The sequence below is a fragment of the Phasianus colchicus genome, chromosome 5, assembly GCF_987193195.1.
Source record: "Phasianus colchicus chromosome 5, bPhaCol1.hap1.1, whole genome shotgun sequence".
NCBI classification, from domain to species: Eukaryota; Metazoa; Chordata; class Aves; order Galliformes; family Phasianidae; genus Phasianus; species Phasianus colchicus.
Genome location: NC_143440.1, coordinates 25,341,104 through 25,364,883, shown reverse-complemented (window position 1 = coordinate 25,364,883; position 23,780 = coordinate 25,341,104). Strand labels below are relative to the sequence as shown.

Below are 23,780 nucleotides of genomic sequence, written 5' to 3'. Positions count from 1 at the left end.
TGCTTTTTGCAAATCGATCTCATTCAGGGCAAAACCTACAGCAGGCAGAGCACCACTTGGCTCCAGGCTGATCCCAGTGAGACAGGGTGATGCTCTTGGTGGTATGGTGACCAGCCCCCAGATTAGCCAAACACCCAAGCCCAACTGCCTCCACCTTGGCCAGTTTTAACGTAGCTCCCTGCAGCACAGGAGGCAATGATTATTATTGCTGAGTGCTGTGCCACGTGGGATATCATCACAAGATGAAACATTTCACACAATCAGGTGCAGAGATTTCCTGTACAGGTCTTCAGAACACACAGCAGCCCAAACAGAGGCCAAATCCAGTGCCTGAGGAGAGGAATGGGCATGCTAGCACAACAGCTGCATTGGATTATATTCATAATTCTCAGAAATGTACAGAAATGCTTTCCAGCAGGCGATCACTTGTGTTTCAGGATTAGTCTTGAGGAGGCAGAACTTAATTCTTCCCTTTCCTGGCACTGTCCCCTTGACCCACAGGGGATCAATTAGTTTGCAAGTTGCAGAAGAAAACTTGCACACAATAAAGATTCTTTTCAGATACAACATTTGGCTAGAACACGTCAGGAAAAAAAAAAAAATGGCACTGCTTTCATTAAGGATCAGCATTAACTTTTCCTCTTGCAGCAGGCAGAGAACATCGGCTACACAGACGTAGGCATGAATTTAAGAGGACAGCAGACCCCACATACCAGCTCAGTGGAATTTGAGAGAGCTGTGTGCTGCAATGTGCTTCATGTGCTGTTACAGCTGAGCCGTGGCCATGCTTGGCCCACAGCTGCATCTCCTCACACTGCGGCTGTACAGAAAAAGCAAGATGTGGTTTCACTCCTACTATCTCTCACAGCTTTAGGTAACAATTGCAGTGCTTCTTTCATAAGTAACAATTTTCAGAGAGCACAGTACATCTTGATCAAGGTGCAAGAATGACATACATCTAGCAGTGCAGTAGTAACGTTAAACTATTAAAAACCAAACAGGTGAGCTGCCTCACATATTGCAGCTTTTAAAGCATTCCTCAGTTCCTGGAAGTGAGGGCAGTAGGCAGCAGGAAACCACCAAGGACACATCTGCTCACAGCAAGGTAGAAGGACTGAAATAAGATAGGCTCAATGAAACATTCAGGAAAGAGTACTTTGTGGCGAGTGTGATTTCCTGCCTTCCTCATGAGCAACTGGGTGTCTCATGTACCTGGATTAGCTAACTTTTTGGTTGGACAAGATGACCTTAGTGGTCCTTTACAACCTTAGTGTTTCTATGATTCTATGAACTTCAGTCTGTCAGAACACTCATACCATCACAAGCTCTGGCATCAATCCAGGCAGAGGATAGAAAGCCTCCAACACACTCTTTTTGGAGACTTCCTTTCCCCTTTCCTTTCCTATGCACAGTGACAAAGCTTTTTCTGAATCAGAAATAAGCAAGTCTTACATTCGCACTTCCTCTGAGCGCCTGAAATAGCCACACAGCCATCTGCCACAGGTATCACACTTCCCATTTTGTCAGTGCGTTATGAGGCTCCGAGGTCACAGAGCAGACAAGTATCAGAACCAGGAAGATGTACTATATTTTCTACACCTTCAAAGAATAAAGCATTAAGCAAAGATCAATAATCATGGGATAATTTGAGTTTTGTTTTTTTATCAGTTTTGAGAAAAGGTGCTGGCTACATGCAGTCCTTCTAAGAAAAGATGAGGAGGAAACAAACAAACGCTAATACTCAGTTAAAAATATACTCCTAAACTTTCCTTTGGTCAGAGCTGTAACTGGCAACAGGAAGCAGGGCATCACTGAACAAGAATTGTAGCATTTCTCCTATGCAGATCAGACTGTGTTAGTTATAAAGCAATGAGTGGGGAGCAGCATCCCCACTGCAGGATCTGCTGGTGAAGTGACAGGGCAGCTCCTCCACCACCCTTGTGTATCAAAGTTAACTTCACAGTGTGTAGTGGGATATCTCCTGTAAACTATCAAGACCAAGTACTGCTCACCACCAGATCCTCTTTCCCTACTTAGCACAGTTCAGGCAGGCTCAAGAAGTGATTAAAAATTGTCCCCTTAGAATCCAAGCATTGATTTTCTCATCTCCTCAGATCCTCCCAGCCAACACTGCTGCAGGGTAACAACTTTGGGGAAGGATAGAACAGCTGGGGACAGTAATCTGTTCAGCCACCTCAGCATAATCTGCTGCCTATGCACAAGCTTCATCCTGTTCCACAGCTCTTAGCAATTATCTAGAGATCCTAAGTACAGTCTGGTGATGTGTCCTGCTTTCCCACTGGCCACACAGGACTCAGATTTGCCAGAGGTGGAATGCTTTGTAGGGGACCCAAAAAACTTGTACTGCTGGAGGCTGCAGTACTCCCTTGCATAGCTTTCTTATTAAACCTAGACTGGATATGAGGAAGCAGTTTTTTACAATAATGGTGGTGAGGCACTGGAGCAGGTTGCCTAGAGAGATGGTGGATACCCTATCCTTGGAGACACTCAAAGTCAGGCTGGACGGGGCTTTGAGCACCTGATCTAGCTGTGGGCGTCCCTGCTCACTGCAGGGGAGTTGGACCAGATGGCCTTTAAGGGTCCCTTGCAAATCAAAATGACTCTATGATAGGGCAAGATTAGTCTTCAGAAGTACCCAGCCCTGTCAGAATTACCCACACATTACACAGAAAACAGTCAGATGTACTTTAGAGCTGAGGTTGCTATGAAAGAGTCTCTTTAAAGACAAATTAAAAGCATGCCATCTGTAAATAAAGCAACCTGCTCCTACGAAGCCAGGCATCTTCACCAGAAGAAAGGGCCTCAAGCTGAAGGCAATGAAATATCTCAGTAGGACTGTCAGAGTTTCAATTCCCTCTTTGAAGTACCACACAGTGCTGGTGTTGTGTGTGCTAATGAATAGGCTCAGAGCTCTCTGATGAGTTAAGCACTACAAGGAATGAGATGCCATGTGCCATCCACTGTTTTCTGTGAAGTCACTGGCAATCCTTTGCTGCAGTTTGACTCTCTGAAGCCTTGAAAGTGGTGTTACTGAGAGATTCCACAGAAGAAGAAAAAGAAGAAAAGTAGAAGCAGGTGTACTGGACAAACAAACCCAAACACTACAGGGCTTATTTCTGCAGAGTGCCAAGCACCAATGCCTTGCCACAATATCAACAGTGGACAAGAGTTCAGGCAGCACTCAGTGTGCAGATAAGGGTCAGACAGACATGCAAACATAGAGATGGCAGCCATCAACGCTCAAATTCCCACTGTAAAGGATCATAAGCCCCACTGTAATACTGCACCACCTTTCTGTTTTTCACTTTACACCAGGCAAATCTCCAGGTAACAGCAAAGAAACTATGAATAGTAGCAGACAGTGCTCCTTAGGAAAAAATTAAACAAAACTAAAAAAAACCCCAAAACCGCAACCACTTGTTTTTACTTACACTTCAGTCAGTTCCAAGAAGTCTGCTCTCCACCCAGCATGCTACTGTCAGGATACACACAGTCTCACAGCTGACTCCCATTTGTCATGATTTTTGTTTCCACCAAAAGAGATCACCAGAAGAGCTTTTGGAATACACATCATCTTTACATATTCAAACTGTCAGTAGCCTGAGATACAGTCTCACCAGCACCAAGATATGGAATTCATCCTCTTTTTACCTCCATCTCTTCTCACCTTACACATTCTTTCTCAGCTCTGTTGCCCACTGGTACTGTCCATAAGCCAGAAGAAACTAATGCCAACTCAGATGCACCTGAAATCTCTGCCTCAGGCTCTCTTTCCTTGCAAGGCTTCCAGGCAAGACCCAACTTAATGAAGGCTCACCTGTTCAACAGAACAGCTAAATGCTCCCTTAGAAAACATCCATGTAACATAGAAAATGGTTAAGCCATTCTCTTCCCAGAAAATAAACATAAGTATCTCAGCATCTGAAAGGGTAGCTTATAACGCTGTCCTGATACTATGTTAGAAGAATAGACCTAGGCCTTATATGAAAAAGACAAGGAACTTGTTACAACAAACACACAAGCTCAGATGCCCTGGCCCTGTTTCCTTAGAAACCAGGCTAAGGACAAGAAAATCTGGCAACCAACAGCAATGTCTATAGCTCAGCATCAAGACTGAACAGAAAATCCTTGTGCGTATTTCTCACTGAATAAGCTCAAAAATAAAAGTCCTCCTTTTCCCCCACATTATACAGCTGCAACACACAGGAGTAAACAATGATTGCCTTGCAAGGCTTAGACACTCAAGTTACTAGCCACCAGTGCATGGCTGTGCATCATACAGTTGAGCCTCCGATAAACAACACTGTTTCAGAGAACTGGCTGATGTACTGGCAGCATGCAGGGTAAAAAAGATTCTCAGGGAGAGTATTTTCATTTACTATTCAGTGAAATCAAGTCCAAATTTCAAATAAATCCATCTAGATCTTGATCCATAGAAGGGACTTCATGAAAGTAAGAGAGCTGGATAGAAACTTGTGTCTACCAGCCCAGCTGGGGAATAAATGGAAGACAGCACAGCAATGAATTTATTACCTCAAATCCTACAGCAAAATTCACAGTGAATGGCACAAAGACAAGATGGCTTATTTCATATACGGGGAATTACTAATGGAAGGAGTCCAAATGCATGCAGCTTTCAGACAAACAGTAGAAATTCATACTACATGTTTTGTGTAGCATAAGAAATCAGTGGGTTATGAGGTAGACAGCTCCAGTAACACTGCTCTGGATTTCATCAGAGAAGAATTCTTCCTGCAAGAATTCCACAATCACTCAGATTTAGAATTGTAAGAGGCAATGGTGCTTCTCTCAATGTGCAAAACAGCAGAATTGCACTGCAGAACCTCAAAGCATATGGAAATGGAAAGTCATTATTCAGACTAAGCATTGGACAGTGCAAAGGTGAAACAGGTCCAAGGAGGAGGTATCAAAATTTTTTTCTAGATTATAGGGAAATTAAAAAAAAAAAAAGCAAAGAGGAAGATGAAAAGTATTTTTGGCCACATCAGTGGTATGGATCATAAAAGGACTGGATGTTCATTCCTACCACTCTGGGTACAATCTCAGTCTCTGTGTATAACCTCAATCTGTCTTTAGTGGTATGTGCATCTTCAGAAACACTTACTGTGGCCAGGCAGAAACAGGTTCTTTCATTAATATTTCTTTAACTGAAGGGAAGGTGCCTGGTTGTCCATCAGTGGGATCTTTAAGCCAGTGGAAATACAGGGAAAAAAAACTATGAAACCTGTTCACAAGCTGATTATTATGCAGATCAGCAATCGTTATCCTTTCTCTCATTACCTCAGATGCTTTCTGCCATCTGTTGGTAACAAACCTGCATCTGGCAGATTACCAGAGGAGCCCTAATCAATGGGTAATTGGGGTAGAGGATTGTGGGGACAATCCTGGCAATGAAAGCACATACAAACTTACAGCATGAGAAGAAAGTTTGTTTGTCACAAGTGTGACATCCTACACCCAGTGTTACTCTGCCACTCTGACAAAATACCTTCCTTTTTGAAGAATGGGGAGTGAGAAAGATGTATCACAAGCAGCAGGACAAATTATACCAGCCTCTGTAATGATACCTTAAGCAAAAGGTTAATTTCCAACACATTATGCCAGTGAGCACTGCCAGGAGAGGCACAGAGCAGAGCAAGCACAAACATGCATGAGTTTGCATTGCCATGCGTGCCCCTTTGAACCATCTGTTAATGAGAAGCAGAGGATGCTACAGACGCTTTCAAGTAATGGTTCCCAGTTCTCTCTCTTAGTGCCTTCTGATAAGAACTGCTCAAAAAAGAGCCTCTGCAGGCTGCCCTCCCCAGTCAGGCATTCAGGGTCCGGCTCCTTTCCATGTGGTCCTTCCCAGTCTTGATCACAGCAGCTCAGACACAATATTCTCATTATCACCCACCTTCCAAAATAAATAAAGCTTTCTAAAAATCACACTTACTGGTACCAAGCTCTCAGAGACACATTGACAGATTTGTCTCATTCTGATATTCTGTTCTAAGCTTCGAAATTACCAGAATCCCAAAAACTTTGAGGGAAACAACTGCTGGGCGGAACAGAGAAACCCAGCCAGCACCTCCTCCAAAGGAGAGCACAGAAGAATTTGCTGCTTGCTTTCCTTTCATCAACTGGCTGGTCCATCAGCAAACACTGAGCAAGTCTGCAAACATGGGAGCCATCAAGAAATACCACAGCTGCTGCCCCTTCTCCACTGGAATCACTTAGAGAGATGAAAGTTTAAGCAGAAAGTGTAAAGGCCTCTGGAAGAATTAAACTTTATCAGTTCACATTTCAAAGAATGAATCAATATAAAATCAGCACCATAGCATGTGAAAGAGCTGTTCCATAACACCTGCTCTTCTACCACTCCAGAGAGAACAGACAGAGAGAACAGTTTCAACTGGAAAGATTAGAGACAGCTAAATGTTGACAATCACATTGTAACAGTTCTCAAGATTTCAAGATGTTCCAGTTCAACAGTGATACAGTAAATGGACAAGCCTAAATTACCTGCCAAAATAGATGGAAGGAGGCAAAAGAGGCAATTTTTTCTTCTTTTTTTTTTTTTTTCAACTATGCCTTGTGTGCCACTGCTGTGCCCTACCCTCCTGTTCGTACTTGCCTCAGCAGCTGGTTAGGTGCATACACAACATTTATTGCCCAGACACCACCCTGGGAGCGTCACATCCATTGCAGCATGGAAAGAACAACAAATTCTTTATAGTAAGAAAGTGGTCCAAAGAAAAGAAGGAAGTAGAAACCCCTATAAATATCCAAATGCTGCCAGTGCCCACGCATGCTGGGCTAGGATCCAAAGTAACTGTACTGGGGTGATAAGAACTGTATTAAGCACCTGAACATGGGATAGGAGCACCAACACCCAACCTAAGATGTTAATTAGGCTATGACAGAAAAACAATATCCTACAGCAACCCAGTACCCAGGCAGATATAACTAAAAAGTGAAACTTTGCTATGCAAAGCAACTAAATGGAGGGAGGACTGCAAAAGAAAACTGATTTTAAATACATGTTCCCAAGATATATAGATCTTATTCTCTTACTTCTTTTAAAGGAAAAGGGTGCCTTGTTGTATTTGATTTACACATTATGGCAGAGAGTAACATCCCCACTTAGTCAAATGCAACAACTTTTTCTTTTTACTTTTTCAGTATAAATTCAGCACTCCAAGGATGTTGTGCAGGCTCCATGTAACAGATGCAGCCTGCAACATGCTGGTTCACTTGCCACAGAGAGCAAGGATTCATATGCAATAACCTTGTAGATTACCTATCTGAAATGCCATCAAAAACCAAGAATTCTGTATATATTAGAAACCTACTTTTGTGCCCTAAAAATGTCAGGGAGTTAACAGATACAGAGCTAGTAAAGAGACAGACTTGGCATGCTGCTTTTTTTGTGCATGTATTTGTCTGTAATTTGTATTGAGGTAGGGATATTGTGTAACCCCATCTGGAAAGGGGGAAGCAGAACTCAGTCCCTCCTGTATGAGATCAGATAGTTGTTTGTCAATGGAAGGATTACTTTCTCCAGCCATCTTGAGCCTCCCATACTCATTAAACAGCATTAGTCTGAAAGACGGGGTAATGGTGAAAAGCCAATTCCTTTCTAGCTGTCATTTGTGGTACTGGAAATGGACTGAGATTTTAGTATCAAACTTTATTTAAATGTCCATGCTACTACTGCACTGCTTCACTCAGAACAGCCATGTGGGGCAAGAGAGAAGTGGCATTAAAAGACACAATGCTTAATTGTCCTCCTGACACCTTAACAGTTAGGCAGTAACTACTACCCTGGCACAGTTTTGACCCGTCCTGCACATTTCATTCTTCTGAAACCTGGAAGCCAGCAGGACCCTGGACACCCTCTCAGTGCAACTCCCTTCCTTCACTTTTCAACCTGCACGTCAGGGAATTTTCACTGTCAACTTCCTGCTAATCCATCCTGTATTTATGCTAGAATCAAGAAGTTCTTTGCTACAGCAGTGAGCAGAGGTGAAGAAAGTGAGCTGGAGAAAGAGGTGGTTGCTGAGCTGGTGTCTGCCCTAGTGAGGGAAGAATGAATAAAAAACGCATGACATGTCAGGCATTGAGAAGAAATGGCTCGGCCGTTGCTCCTGATTTAAGGCCTCAAAAGAAGGCAGTCAGCTCTAAAAGCATTTTAACTTCTGACGAACAACTTTAAAAGGAAGCACTTTGAACTTCTGCCCAAAGCCATACCTACAAATTGTTTATGACTTATGGAGAACATCCAGAAAGCTTGTTCTGGCCTGGCATTATGCACATACTGAATGAAGACTCACAATAATGCCTGTGTTGTGTTCAGAAATTCTTCCCTCTTCCTTATTTCACCTTAAGTTCAGCATGAACTTCCCAAGTGGTTGGTTTTCTTAGGAGCACAATCCAGGCAGGACAAGACACCTGGCAGGCAAATAATCCACACCTTTACTTTTGGCTCAGGTGCCACCATGACAACTGAGCAAATTCCTGTAACTTGAAGCTGCTGAAACATAATACTGAATTCCCTCAATTCCATGGATTTACCACCTTCCAGGTCCCTCCTCCATAAGAATACATGGGGCACTGTCATCATCTTAGAGAAGTCTGAGATGAAAAGTTACTTTAGTTTATTCTTACTTTCTTGCTAAGAATTTTTAACAGAATGAAAACAAACTCTGCTTACTATGGAACAAGTTTCTGAATTTTCCACTTTCATTAGACATTTCCTGTGATACTATTTTTTTTTTTTGTTTTGTTTTGTTTTAGCTTTGGAATCCCTACCTCTGCAAGTCCTTGAAGCATATACACAGGATTACCATAAACCGTGTTCCAGAGGGACATAGCAGAAAGATGTCATGGTTCCAGTCATTGCAGTCTCATTAACCAGGAAAGCAGGCAAGTGTTTGAAACAGACTGTAGAACATAAGGAAGTGCTTTTCTCCCAAAAAGGGCTGCTCAGCAGAATGTACCACCGCAACACAAATGCAGATGTCACTCTGAGACAGTCATGCTGTGTCACACAGGCAAGTATTAAACAAAGAATTGGGACACCAAGAAGAGTAAACCTTGACTACCAGTTTCCTCCTTGTCCAGCAACATTCTGTGCGGTCTTCCCAAACAGCATGAGCTTTTAGTGGCCCTATTATCGAGGATGGCAACATACTGTTCAGCTATGCTTGGGAGAATTATTTGATTTTACCAACAGACCAGTTATACATATTAATGCAGAGCTGAATGATAGCAAGTATGAGGAAAACTAGAATATTTTGCAAGGACCATGTTAATTAGCCAAACACAAAAAAATTCTGACTACCTGCATCTTCATAGGCTTTTGTTGGCTCTTACCAGAATTGTTCATGTGAATGAAAAACAGCAGCTATCAAAAAACAGCAGCTTCTAATGACTGTCACAATCTGGACTGTAAGGAAAAGTCCTAAAAAACCAATACAGCAACCATCATTCCTCTTTGTAACGTTCCTAATTAATCCAAAAGTACTGGCCCAATGAACACACACCTCTGTGTGAAAAGGGAAAAAGGTAAAACATTAGAGATTGAAAAATGTTAGATCTACTCTCTAAGAAAACCACATTGTGCACCGTGTGTCCTAAAAGAAGAAACAAAACCAACAACAAAACAAAAAACTACAGATAAGCAAAGCTTTTTGATCCCAGATCTGTAGTAAAGATTTATTAGAAAATCTATTCAGTATGTACATGCAGAGATGAAAAGAAGACTGTTGAGTAACTAATCAGAAAACAGAGAAACCTGCTTAAGCAAAGTCCACAGCCATCAAGCTCAGGCTGTGATCCAAAAAGCACATCCCATGTCAAGTAACTGGCACTTAGACTTCAATTGCACAAAGTGGAGAATACCTGCTTTTGGATACCAAACCATTCATCAATCTTTCTCATATTAGCTGCTACCTACAAAGAACAATTCAATATAACATATAAAATGAGGAGTAGGCTGTGACTCACGTTCTGTTGGGCATTTTCACTGCAGATGCCTCCACCAGTACTATTTATTATAAGTGAAGCAAACAAACTGTTTAACAAACAAAAGGCTGTAGCAAATCCTGAGGAAGAGGATGTGATAGTCAGGATTTCTAGTCAGCTAAACGTACTTAGAGTGCGCCTGTACCTTCCTTGTTCCTAAGCAAGGAATGTTATCAAAACCTTTCTCGAGCACCTCTAGGCATCACAAAGAAACACTCAGTTCAGTGCTTCTTTCTCTCCATCCCAACCAGTTTCACCTGATAGATCTGTTTAATCTCTTCCCTCTTCCTCCACCTGAAAGCAGCCGCAGGTCAGTTTGCGTGAGGGAAGAATATTCTGAGTCTCCAGCATCACGATAAGGGCACAAACCTTAACTCCTAGACGGCTTCTGGGGGTATGAAGTCTACATGGGGTATGAACAGAGTGCTAAACTCACTGCAAATAAAAAGCATTCCTGTAATATTTCCTTTTAAAGTCTCAAGCTCTACAAATTTACTAAGATGTTGATGCTTCTGTTCAAAAGAAAACAAGCTTTTTCTTCAAGACCTGAGAATGAAAATTACAGATCCATTAATTCCCATAGTTCCAATCAGAAGTTTTCTCTGAAGTCAGGCAACTACATAAAGCCTAACCAAACTGTATCTCTATTCCCTCTAATTTCCAGGACATTCCTCCCACCGTGGCGTACAAGAGGTGGAACAGAAGATTCTAGCCAGCATTTCCCTGCTTTGAGGATGCCTTAAGGTCCTGTCACAAACACCAGACTTACCACAGTGAATTGCATGGCTCTCCATCTATTCTGAAGAAGAAGATTGAGTCCAACTGAAAACAAAAAAAACCAAAACATTAGAACAAAATCCCTAAATCCATAAGTCCTGGAAATTTAAAACCTCAAAACTTCAGCATCACACTCAATGCAAGAAAGAAGCCCACTTGCAATCTATCTTCCCACAGATCAGTACAAGACTGTTGAATTACATGATACAAGGACCTAATGGAAAGATTTCCCACGAACTCCCACTAGAAGTAAGTACTTGCATTTGTAAACATAGTCTATACACTGATAGTGGCAGGGCATTATACTTAATTTGAACTGCCTTTCAAAGAACTACATGTTAATAGACAATTTCTGAATAAAATGACATCTAATTTTGATGGCATACAGGATGTTCCTACTCCTATATTGAGATGATGACCCCGTAACTCAGAGACAGAAACAAACACTAACATCTCTGGTCACACTGCTCAGTGTCTCACCCAAAGAGTAACACACCCAGCTCTACTGGTGCTTTTAATAAAGATACCATGTGTAAACTCTAGCAATGGAGGAGCTGCCTCACATTTACTTCTAGTATCTCTGCCACTAGGACAAGTAACAGAGGTAACGGCCAGGTCCAAGGCCACCAGGTGCCACTTCAAGAGACAAAGTGAGATAGTCTCTGGAGGAACTTACATTGGAATGCAATTAAACAAGAGTGTAAAGAAATGCCACTTCACTGAGTAAAAAAGCTTTTGATACCTGAAAGTGATCCGTGAAATAGTTTCCTTTTAGCTAGAGATAATTCTTTTTAGCATCTTCGCATCCAGAAACTATCTTACAGGTCTGGCTCCTCCCTTCTGACACAAAAGGCACTGAGAATCTGAATAGCTTCCTCACTGTTGTGTAATATACTTTTCAAGCTTTAGCTTGTCTGCAGCAAGCCTAAGCATTTAAATGGACAGCAATGACACCTAGTGGCTTTCTAAGAACCAGCCCAGTCATTTATTTTTAGTAATGAGACAACCCACACAGCTCCCAGAATTTTACTGATGTGCTTCTGACTTGATAGGCCAACAGCAAGTGCATCTGAAATTTTCCACAAATCTTCCCATGATACACAATCACTGCTGTCTCCTATGATTTGCAGCATTTCTCCAGTCACGTGCTTGATGTTGAGGCGAGATAACGGGCATGTTTACTTTAGCTGTGCAGGTAAGGCCTAAATTTCTTCAGCATATCTACAGATGTTTATTCATATTAAACAGGGCTTGGGCTCCCACCCACCCTTTTGGTTACTCTCTTCTCTACCTGCATTAAATTAAATGGCAGAGATTATTTACGCAGACAAGAATAAGGCTCAAAAACACGTCATTTGTAACAGCCGGTATATGGTTCATTCACAGTTGAACAAAAATAAATAAATACAAAGGACTTCAAAAACCATAACTGTGCTGAAATTACAAGGAGAAAAGATCAAAACGCTGTTCTGAAAGCACAGAGGAAGAGATCTTGCAGACTGGATTTATTGAAGAACAGTAAACAGTTTGCATCCATCTGCCCTCCCCCAAAAACACCTCATTTTCAGGGAGTGGTACTGCAAAGTTGCCACGAAACACAAGTGAGAATTTACCAAAACTCTTGAAGTACGAGACAATGTAAGGAAAACTCAGAAGGTATCTTTATATAGCTTCCTACACTAGTGACACTAATCATTTAACCACTGCTGGAATCTTTTCAGTTGGTAACAATTTCCACAGCTTCAATAGCAAATAACTTAGAAAATTTTCAATTAACAGTGGTGAGGAAGCATTACAATTGTGGTATGTGTATCTGCTGCACATGCCTAGAGCCCTCAGAGAATACAGCATACTGGCCATTAAAAAATAATGTAGTTTTAGTTTTTTAACTGAGATGTATGAATATCTAAGACTGAAATGAGTGGGTTTTTGAGGTACTTTCCCCTACTAACCCATCTCAGGCAGAGACTTGTGAGTTTTAATCCTACAGACCAGACTCCCCTGGAATGCTCTGTAAGCAAAAAATATTTTTCCTCGTTAGAGAAAAACAGAAACATTTACCTAACATTGTAACAAATCTGCTGCACTAATAGGGAAGGAATGTAAGGATAATACTTTTAATACACCAGGCAAGCATGCTGTAACACCAAAAATTAAAGAGACAGAACAAACATAAAGAATGTCCTAAAGAAAATAAGCAACTTTAAATTACTCTCTCCACCAGAATAAGCTGCAACTGATGTTTCTATGAAAAATAGCCACCTCAGGTCTTCCCACTTCAGCTCTGCTTTTTATTACTTACTTTGCACAGTCAAAATACACTCATTACAGACTGAAGCTTCCAACAACAACATGGATGGTCTTCTGAAGCTATGAATGGTTATCAAAATTCTTAAGTCAGCTCCTCAAGAAAACCAACCTATATTCCCTTGTAATGAAGCAAAAGACCTAGTTCTACAATCCTATGAATAGGGTAAGGGACTTGCAGATTGAGGCAAGTGCTCAAGACAAGCACAGGCTTGTGAAAGAACAGAAGAGCTTTTCAGAGGACAATATTATTGCTTGACATACAAGAATCATCACTTTTAACTTAACAGAATTGATCTAATTTTGCAATTCAGCCACAACCAGCAGAACTTCATTAAAACTTTAGTTTCTCCAGTAGTGAAACAAGGAACCCAGACTAACTGCTGGAGAATTTTCTTTTTATTCCCTCACCCACAACGCAGTGGATAATTCTGGGAAGAATTTTCCAAATTAAAGCAATAGACAGAAACACTGACTTGCAGCCATTACCAGAAAGTATCAAATGCTGCCAAGAAGGCAGAAGATTGCTGGCCACCCAGCAAGGAAAGCAAATTTTTTTTTTTTTTTTTTTTTACCAGCTAAGAGTCTTCTGTAGTCTGTCCTTGAGGTAATCTATGACTACATCTCTATTCCAGTGCTTGAGGGCAGCCTGAAGAGGACCAGAGCACAGCAATACAACTGGGTAGCATTCCTACTTGTCTGGAACACTGATTTGTGGTGGAGATGAAAACAAGATCCACTATACAAAGGAAGTCAAAATGGAAGTGGGATGAAGGTGTAAACTGACTAAGAAGCATTATCAGAAAAAGCGAAAAGCCCCCAGAGAAAATTAAACTGCATGCGCTTGATCACAAAGCTTGTGGGAATGAGAACTGCAGTCAAATGACTAAACTGTATGCTGAGACATCTGCTTGAAAATTATACACATTCTTATACTACTTTGTGTAGAAACATGTATTTGTGTAGCACAACGTTTACAAAACATATATATGCAAGAGCACTTCTCCTTTCATGTTCTCTCAGCATATGTGGCTATAGACTCAGCAAAAAAAGGAAACCAAAGGCAATTCTAGCATTGGAAGTGATGAATGAAGACTACACTGTTTAGTGTTCCTCACTGCCCTCAATTTAAGCGTGTCTTCGGCAAAACAGATACAACACAACAGGGAAGAGAAACCACAGGCTGTCCCCAGTTCCTTCTGGGCAACAAGGCACACCATTAGTTTCACACTGAGAATCTCAAAATTGCAAACAGCAAACATCTGCTAAAACAAAAATCCAGTAGATTAGCTCTAATTGCTTTTTGAGTTCTTGGACAGCAATAGCTGCATCTCCACTTTTTTTCAAGATTAGTTCACTATAATCCTGATGACAAGACCCCATTTCTCTTTCCTTAAGAGTTCCACAGAAGCCACTCTGTTCCCATTTTTGGAGATTTTACTTCCGCCACAGAAACTTTACAATTTGTGAACACAACCTCTCTGGTATAATGACAGTTGCAGATTTGGAGAACTACAGCCAGCTTTGCATCTCCTCTTCATACTTCTGAGGATCAATAAAAGGTTTGTCAATGGACCGGATCATCAGCTCTCCACAGTACACACATTCAGCTGCCACAATATCATCAATGTCAGCTTTGATCTGTTCCCGGCTCTGCTGCCCCTTCCCCAGACTAGCAGTATCTGCATCCTTGGGACGATGGTGGCCCTTGGAAGGCTGACTGGTAGCTGCCAGCTTCTTCTGAAGATCTTCCAGCTTTGCCTGCTTATAGGCAGGAAGGTTTGGAAAAACTGCCTGAAGAAGACAGTCATAATGAAACATGTGACCACAAAGAAAAAGGTAAAATGGGCGGTTTAGAAGAGGAAAGTCACAAGCAGCACATTTTTCCTGAGGCTCAACAGAGCCATACTTATTTCTCATTTCCTGGATGTCCTCTCGGATTCTCTTGGCACTCTGTGTGGCTTCCTCCATTTCCCTCTTCAGCTCTTCTATGTGCTTGTTGTAGTCCTCCAGAGAGTTACAGATAGCCTCCTTGAAATGGTCAATAGTGACAAAGTCTGGAAAAAATGGCAGGACATCTTCAATCTTCAGCAGGGCACAGCTGGAGAGGCAGGCCATTGCCTTCTTGACATCCTTCTCTTCCTGAACAACATGGCGAGCAATCTTCAACCAGAGCTTCTTCCGGAGTTCCTCATCATCTTCAGGGAGATCTGCACAGGACTTGGCAAGATCAACATCCACCTAGAAGGTGAACAGACAAGGAAATTGAGTTAAGCTTTCTTCTTTGTTTATCTACCATTCAATGCCTCCATTATAAGAGGTATTTACAAACACCCTATTGCTATTTCATTGCCTAGGGCAGCAATACTGGGCTGCTATTTATTTACATGTCATACACCTTCTCTCCACTCATCCAGTATTCCTGCAGCTGGAAGATTTCCTCGCTACCCAGCAGAGAACAAAGCCCAGAACTACAATAAGGATAGATCTATAATATGTTGTCTTTGCTGGCCACACATTTCAATTAAGATATAACAATGCTTCTAGAGTGAACTCAAACACCTCCCTAAAGGTCAGACTAAGCTAACAAAGGCATTCCTCTCATAATTACTACAGCTAGGAATAGGAAGTTAATAGAATCCTGAAGAGTAGCTATGCACACCTTGAATAAATGCAGCCACTTTACTTTGTGTTAGAGACTAGGGTTAAGACAGATCATATTCTTGTTTGTACCTCTCATGCCCCCGCTCTCAATTGCAACTTGTTAAAGTAACTTGTCTACTTAAAACAACTGTGAAAGCTCAGAAGTAAGTTAAAAGTCTTTCCTCCTATACTTATCTGCACAGCTCCAATACTGATGAATGTTCACTTCTTAATGCTTGGTTTTTCAAGATAACTTGAAGTAAGTTCCCATATCTCACAGCACGCACGCGTAGACACACATACCTGTAACGCAAGATCCACAGCTTCCTCATATAATTCCATCACCTTGTAAATATGGACACATGCGTGATGGTGCCCATGTTCTGCACATAGGCGCAGCGCGTACTTCAGGTCATAGTGGATCCTGTTTGGGTTGGTTCCTGCTTGTTCCAGGTATGACAGCAATGAATCTGGCCGACACAAAGCATACAGAGACAGCAGGTAGTTGTGAATAGCTTGCTGGGTTTCCTCCAACTGATACACACAGAACTCCATGTATCTAATGGCTTCATTGATCTGCTGAGTACTGGCACTCTGGCTATAGTTAACAAGGGCTGGTATAAGGTTCCTGGCATCCAGTCTGGAGCCCATAGAAATCCAAGCATCAACTACTTTCTTGGGAATATGCTGGATGAGGACTGGAGAGAACTTGTAGAACAGCTTCTCATCTCTGTGCCTGGACAGCACATTTAGAGCTTCATCGTACTCATCATGCTGGCAGTGGTGAGCTACTACTCGCTCATAGTCCTGCATGATGACTGCAAAATAAACCATGTGCTCTGTGTCCCCATGACTTGCCAAAAGCTCATAAATAGATGCCCGGTTATTAAATAAACAGTCTTTGTTCTTAGGGCTGCTCAGGAAGGTGCGAAACTTCTCCCGGGTATCCAAATAGAGATTCCGCTGTGAGGGATCTCCTTCCAGTATACCTAGCCAGTTCAGATACAGCTCTGTTAGCCATGTGGTCAGCAGAGTGGTCTGTGTCTTCTCAGAATGCTTTAGGTTATTTAACTTCTTAATTAGAAACTCCATCAGGGCCTCTTCTTGCTTGGCTTCAATGAACTTAAGGGCAATTTCCTCAAAATAGTTCTGGGTCAGTGCATAACACTTGGCGCTGTCTAGATACCTCTTGTTTTGGAAGCAGTGTTCTGCTTCTTTTGCCAGCACAATATCTAGGCACTCTGGACGGTCTTTACAATATTCTTTGGCTAAATCAAATTTGTTCATATTCATATACATTTTCCACACATCTCTAGATTCCCGCTGGACATGATAGCGGAACACGACTTTCTCAGTGTGGATCCAGATCTGCTGAACCATAGGATCTTTGATCATGCGTGTCAACGTACCAAACTTCTCCAAGAACAAATCTTGAAAAACAACTTGCTCATTCAGCGTGCACACAGCCATCACCCGATCAGGCAGCAGCAACAGAAAGTGGAACTGAGTGAGCACAATGGATATTGGCTTGTTCACAGTTACATCAATATCAGAAGGATAAACCCAGACCCGTTCATCACTCAAAATTGAATCGGGACGGCTATAATCCAATGTACCATATAAGACACCATTTCCCATCATCCAGGCAAAGGAGCGTGGGTTGGAGCGCAGTTTTGGAGTATAAAAGGCTATCTCACTGAATCCAAAGCTGGCTGGAAACTCTCTGAAGCTGGGCAAGTGGTCAGCGTGCATAGCAAATATGGAGCCGAAGCCTTGCTGTTCTGTACCTTCAGGCACTTTGCCAACAAACTGGAAAAGTCTCTTTCGAGTGGTTGCTATAATAAAAAATTTCCCTTCTATCCCTCGTTCAATCTCCAAGCAGCAGACAGGCGCAGATCCTGATTCCTCTTCCAGAGTGTAGACCTGTCGGAAGTACTGGTCAGGATTAGTACTGAAGAGGCTTCCCTCGCTGACAGATATTTCAGCCTCATAGATTTGCCCCTGGGCTGTCCCCACCAGGATAGGCCCAGTGTTGGTCTCTGTACCAAGAAATTTGTTCCAGCCCACGCTTTCAATCAAGTGGCCTTTCCACCGGGAGAGTGCTCGTACTTTCTGAACACTTCTGTTCAGGTAAAGGCATTCACTGGTGTTCAGAGCGATCAGGAGATGAGAGCCTGCCAGAAGGAGAGGGGCACAAGGAGAGAACAAATTTACACTATGCTTAAGCAAGCCAAATTCCTGAGACTTCTCAGCTTTGCAGTAGATAGAGCACTAGTATCAACATACTTAATCCAGGAATTTTCCCCCCATTCATGAAAATGTGGGGGATTTCCATAATGGATCAGAATAGTAGTCCATACATTGCAAACTAGAGTTGTTAATCTCAGATGTTTCAGCTGAAACATCATTCTTCCAGTTTAGCAACTGTTCTAAGGACAAAAATTTCTCCTATCCTTGGCAGCTAGTAATACTTATGAGAATCACTTTTCAAGCTTGTGCTTTGTTAGTTTTTTCAATCAGTCAAGGCTACAATGAGCGGCAGATGTTTTACGGTTCATTTTAAAAAATTCTTATGTGTACATACATAGCACAAAGCAACAACAAGGAATTCCCTGAGAACCACCTGTCTGCTGTATTCACAGAACCCATATGTTCAATTGCCTCTGCTGCCAGCCATCATCTGTAAATAAATGAAGCCCATTGTCTCACCTGTGTGGTCCAAAAACATCTTGTAGACTCTGGCCTCATCTTTGCGTCCCAACTCTACTTGATTAGGTTCATCTGGCTTCCCAAGATCAATCCTGCAAAGACAAAACATGAATGCATGCTGTCAATCAAAGTTCACATTAGCTTAATTTCTCATTGTTTTCAATATATGCAGGTTCATGGCTGTTTTTTCTAATTTACAGATCTCTAGCAACTTAAAAAAAAAAAAAAAAGATGAAAACAAGCAATAACTTCAGGTCACCAACAGCATTACCTGAGAAGGGTGTCTTTGCCAAGGCTCATACAGAGCTGGTTAGAGGAGACCACCAAGCTGTTAATTTTCTCTGGAGGAGCAAAATCAATCCTTTGCTTGTTAAATATTGGTGTTTCCTTCTCTAGCCGTGCGTTCACATATCCTGGAGAAAAAAAAACCAAAAACATAAGTAGTTAAACAAGACCAAAAAAACAAAACCAAAAAAACCCCATGACAACTCACATCAGACTCTAGCCTAGAAAGACAGTGTGCCTGCTCTGGGTTTTACTGGAAAGGGAGTTTGCTCCATGGAACATCAATACTGAGAGCAGCCCTCACATAGATGTGTAGCTGGAAAGTAGTAATATACTCTACTGTCTTGTCACAGAACTGAAAGCTCATCACAAAGAATTCCAGCCCTAGCATAAACTGCTTGCTGAGTCAAAACATATTCAGACTGTTGACTTTTTCAAACAAAATCCTATAATACAGCCAGGTTAACCTGGTTTTCTAAAGAATCTTAGGAACATATCCAAATTCTAAGAAATGCCTGATGAAGTTAAGGTTAGAGTTGAGGGCTGAAGTTTGCTCAAACATGGCTACTTTGCAGGATACACACTGCATTTTCAGCCTAATGAAGCAAAACTTCCAAATAAATGGACTGGAATTAGGAATACAACCAGCACAAGGGAACCTGTGCAACTGATTAAGAATTCAGCTAGTGAGCTGAGTCCCAACCAGCTTGGGAAACGTGACATCCAGAGTGAAGCACATCAAGGAGTTACTTATGGAGGAGATCTAGCTGGGAAAGGCAGAGATTGATGAAGGTCTGACCTGAGAAAACTGACGTGCTTGTGGAGCAATTGTTAAATTATCAAATAAGCAACTCAGAAACCTGTTGTTAAAAAAAAAAATTCTTATAGTCTTCAGTGCAGATGGGCAAGACTGGCTCCTTTGGCTGCAACAAAGGCAAAGGCTTAGCCATAGGAATAGCAGGTAACAAACAGAACGTTTAAAGACAGGTGAACTGTAACGACAAGGGGGTACAGAGAAGTAGTACAACAGATTTAATTTTCATTGAAGACAAATAGACCTCTGAACCCAAAAACATGGGACTTGTCCTTCTTCAGAAATAGAATGACATGGTCTGTGCAAATGCCCTTTATCAGCCTCCTATGATGAAGTGAAACACTACAAAGGATCTCAGATATGGCGGTGAACTATAAAATATGAAGGCGTTCATATAAAACTGAAGCCAGGTGATGATAATCATCACAGAATCCTGGAACATCTGTAGATTCACAAACAGATCTTATCACAAAGTTGCATCCATATCTGTCCCTTGAGACAAGTTTTCCCACTGACTGCATTTCCCATACGCACAAAGTCTTACATAACCCTCCGACAAAGAAAACAGCACAGGATCTGTTTGACCACACTACCTCAAGCCAGAAAGCCAGACAGACCTGATATATTAAGGTTAACTCTTCTGCTTTGCTCCACGAGCAAGTGAGGTATTTCTAAAGCATGCAGATCCATGCAGCAGTTAGTTTGAACAGGAAGATTAAAAGAAAAGGAGAAGAAAAAAAAAAGAGCTATGGCAAGTTAAAGCCATCCGTGGCCAAATTAGCTACCCAGCAAGATAGAAGCCAAGAAAATACACCTAAATTTGACGAACTCAAGGGGAATTCTCAGGGGAATTTTCAGGAGAAATGGACTTCCCTCATTCCCAAGAGCACAGGCCCAATAAATTCAAATACATTTCTATAAAGCATATCCAATACCTATGGTCTCACCCAGATTATCCTGAAAAACTCTAATTTCAGCTTTGTTGAAAAAGTTAGTATAGTAGTGGAAAGCCACCTGCTAGCATCACGATTCCTTTCATTGGAATGGCTTCTCCTCACCCCTAATTCAATACCAGGCCAGCTGTGGGATCATTAAAGGCTTCTTGTTTTAAATGCAAGACACATATGCAGGAACAAAGCAACCACAATCCAAGTAGGCAGCCTTTTGCTCAGCACAGATTTTCCTACACATCGATCCTTGCTTAAATATCATCCAATTATACAAATGTGCATTCCTCTATTTTCAGAGAAACAAAAGTAAAACATATGTTCTTTAATTCAGATTAAGGAGTGCAATGTCATGGCTTAAACTTGTCATTATGAATGCACTGATTTTAAGGCTATACCCATTACAGGGATAACAACAACAGCATCATCATCACCAACATAGAAATTCTAACTACTGTCCATAACACGACAAGGATGCACTTCTCCAGCCTACAATTCTTTATGAAGAGGAAATATCTGTTGTGTAACACACATTCCATTCAGAAAGTCCCCTTCCTCCATCCTGATGCCAACGTCCCTTCTGTGTTCAGGTGAAATTCTACTGCAGTATTTACCATCCTGACTTCTGGGAAAACTTGCACTTTTCCTAAGAGTTTTGAATCTGTTCAAAGATTTAAGTTCACCAACTTCAGTCATATCTATCAGATCAAAACAGTTCTTTCCATGCTGAAACTGGACTACCTAAAGTTTACACCCCAGGCTGTAATTGAGGTCTGCAACAGAATGTACAGCTTTGAGAAACAGTAGCTGTTTCCAAGCACTGGAAACAACTAACTGAAACAAGGGAATAAATTTTAAGTTCTTCCAAGATTTCTAACCTAAACTTAAGTAACGCTTTGAGAAGGTAACTATTTATATATACTTCTTCCAAAGTCAACATAAGTTAACATAAACTTCAGCTCGCCCACAGCTTCTACCAGTCCACGTTTTGTTCCAAATCAGCATGGTAGTCTGATTTAAGAATGACTAATATCCCTATTGGACTGCACCTTTGCAATTTAGCCATTTCCAAACTTCCTTTGCCAAAATCATTTGTCAGCAAGCAGGCAGATTTCTCAACTGTGAGACAGTCATGACTGAAAAGAGTATTGCAGCGGTCAAGAAGAAAAGCTGACTCCTTGGAAATGTATTTTCTGTTGGCAGCTTGTCCTAGCACTGCTTTGCTTAACACCTTTTGGGGACAGTCATTCTTTACGTAATATTACAGAGCAAAGTAATGTAACACATGTTAAAACAAACAGGAGGAACAAACCTACTCTGAGCACGCAGACTCAGAGTAATTCTATATGTGCAGTTATTCTCTATAATATAAAGAGCATGGCAATTCATCAATTCTGAACACATACACAAAACTTACAACCCAGTTTCCCCAAATGCTAACAGCGAGCTACATTCTATGAGGAAAAAGCTTAAAAGAACGTGCCTGCATTTGTAAACATATACCTCTCATATGCAATGCTGCACAGCAGCTGCTGCCACAATGACAATACCAGGTAGAACAAAATCCCCCTTCAGTCAACATTTCTCACTCAGTACTCAGTGCAGCATTGTGAGGTGGCATCTGCTGGAGAACTGTTACTGAACCTAATGAGCTCACCTCAAATCTATCAAGAAAAATACTTGCTTGCTTTTTTGTATATGAAAAAAATAACCCATTGGTGATCACATCTTTACACTGGGTGCACACCTTCTCGAAGAGGGTACAGCCAGAATATTGTGGCTGTTAACAGCAAGGTTCCTTGATGAGGACCAAAATGAAAGCCAAATGATCCCTGACAGCTACCACAGCCTTGAACTGAGCAGTGCTGATGAGGGGTCATGATTCAGGACTACAAAGGCACGGCACCCCACACACACGTGTTTTTACCACACGCTGCTTCCTGGCACACGTGGGTTAGGCCTTACAAAGCCCTCCCACAGCCAGGCAGCCCCTAAGTTTTGCTGAGACTACACGTATCACCCTCGAGCTTCATCAGATTGCCAGCATCCCCCGCGCTGAAACATTTCATACAGCAAATGACAGAAGAAGGGGCAGCGGAACGCTGCAGCACAAAGTTAGCAACGTACCTGAAGGCACAGCCACTGAAAGCACTCCCACAGCCTGCCATGCCCCACAGCCTGCCATGCCCCACTCCCTGCCCCAGCCTTCCACCTCGCCTCCCCTCTCCCCGCCACAGCACCCCGCACAGCACACGGTGGGAGCAGGCCTCCGGCCCCCCGCTCCTCAGCCGGGACCGGGGCCTGCCCGTCACCCGGGGAGGAGCCTAGGGGCGCCGCCAGCGCTTACCGGAGTGCGGGATGCCCACGCTGGCGCGGCTGTGCTGCACGGAGGCGGAACGATACAGGGAGTCCTCGTACTCGTCCAGAATGGAAGCCATGGCGCCCGGCCGCTCCCGGCACCGAACCCCGCGCCGGCCGCTTCCGCCAACGCTCACCTGACCCGTGTCACGTGACCGCAAGGCGGCGCGCTGCGCCTGCTCCGCGGCCGGCGGCCCCGCCCCTCCCGGGGCGCGAGGTGGTGGCTGCCGTGAGGGGCGGGCTGTGCTGCCGCAACATGGCGGCACTGGGGCCGTTAGTGCGGCTGAGGGGTTTGTGCCCGGGGCTGGGAGTTGTTTGCAGGCTGTGTGCTTCGTAAATCACTACGTGAATGTACCAACCTATTTTGCTTCAGCTGCAAATGCATCTAAGCGCTGCTCTACAGACACCGTGTGACTTTTTCCTTTTTGCTGAGCAGTGACTGCAGCAAAGCGTGTGGTGAGGCTGTCCCTGAGCTGGGCTGGATTTGCTCTGCAAGTTTATCACAACTTCCCGGTGAAGCACATTGGTCCCACATTCTGTGTCACCTGAATAATGCTTCAGAGATCGAGTTTTCCTTCTGGTTACACCAGCAATTGGTATTTACCCGTAGCTTAAGGTGGCAGCATTTGTAACAACGGCATCAACAGAAAACTAAACTCCTATAGGATGCTTTGGACTTCATCTTAAATAAAATGACGACGTGTATGTGTAGATACGATATGTAAGCTATATACTCTGAATTAAGTGTAGTATTCGCAGTACTCCCTGGCAGGAACAGAGAAACCTTGTCCTGTGGTACAGGGCAGCTTGTGGCACACAGCTGCTGCAGGACAGGCAGTCACCACACTCCACTTCCACATCAGCTGGCACTGACTGGCACCACCAGCAGC

At 42.6% G+C, this 23,780-nt stretch overlaps 1 protein-coding gene across 4 annotated transcripts in view; it reads right to left on the bottom strand.

Moving 5' to 3' along the window:
• Window positions 1-23,041, bottom strand: part of VPS18 (VPS18 core subunit of CORVET and HOPS complexes) — a 70,790-nt gene extending 47,749 nt beyond the window's left edge. For 3 of the 4 annotated variants that reach the window (XM_031593510.2, XM_090140971.1, XM_090140972.1), the window contains exons 1-5: window positions 22,880-23,041; window positions 18,758-18,899; window positions 18,487-18,578; window positions 16,081-17,951; window positions 10,820-15,375 (exon numbers count right to left, since the gene is read on the bottom strand). In XM_031593510.2, coding sequence (XP_031449370.1) covers window positions 14,647-15,375; window positions 16,081-17,951; window positions 18,487-18,578; window positions 18,758-18,899; window positions 22,880-22,970 — 2,925 coding nt within the window. In that variant the 5' untranslated portion in view covers window positions 22,971-23,041 and the 3' untranslated portion in view covers window positions 10,820-14,646. Of the gene's footprint in view, window positions 1-10,819; window positions 15,376-16,080; window positions 17,952-18,486; window positions 18,579-18,757; window positions 18,900-22,879 lie in introns of those variants that run through there. The other variant, XM_090140973.1, reaches the window with a different exon arrangement.
• Window positions 23,042-23,780: the final 739 nt, after the last annotated feature.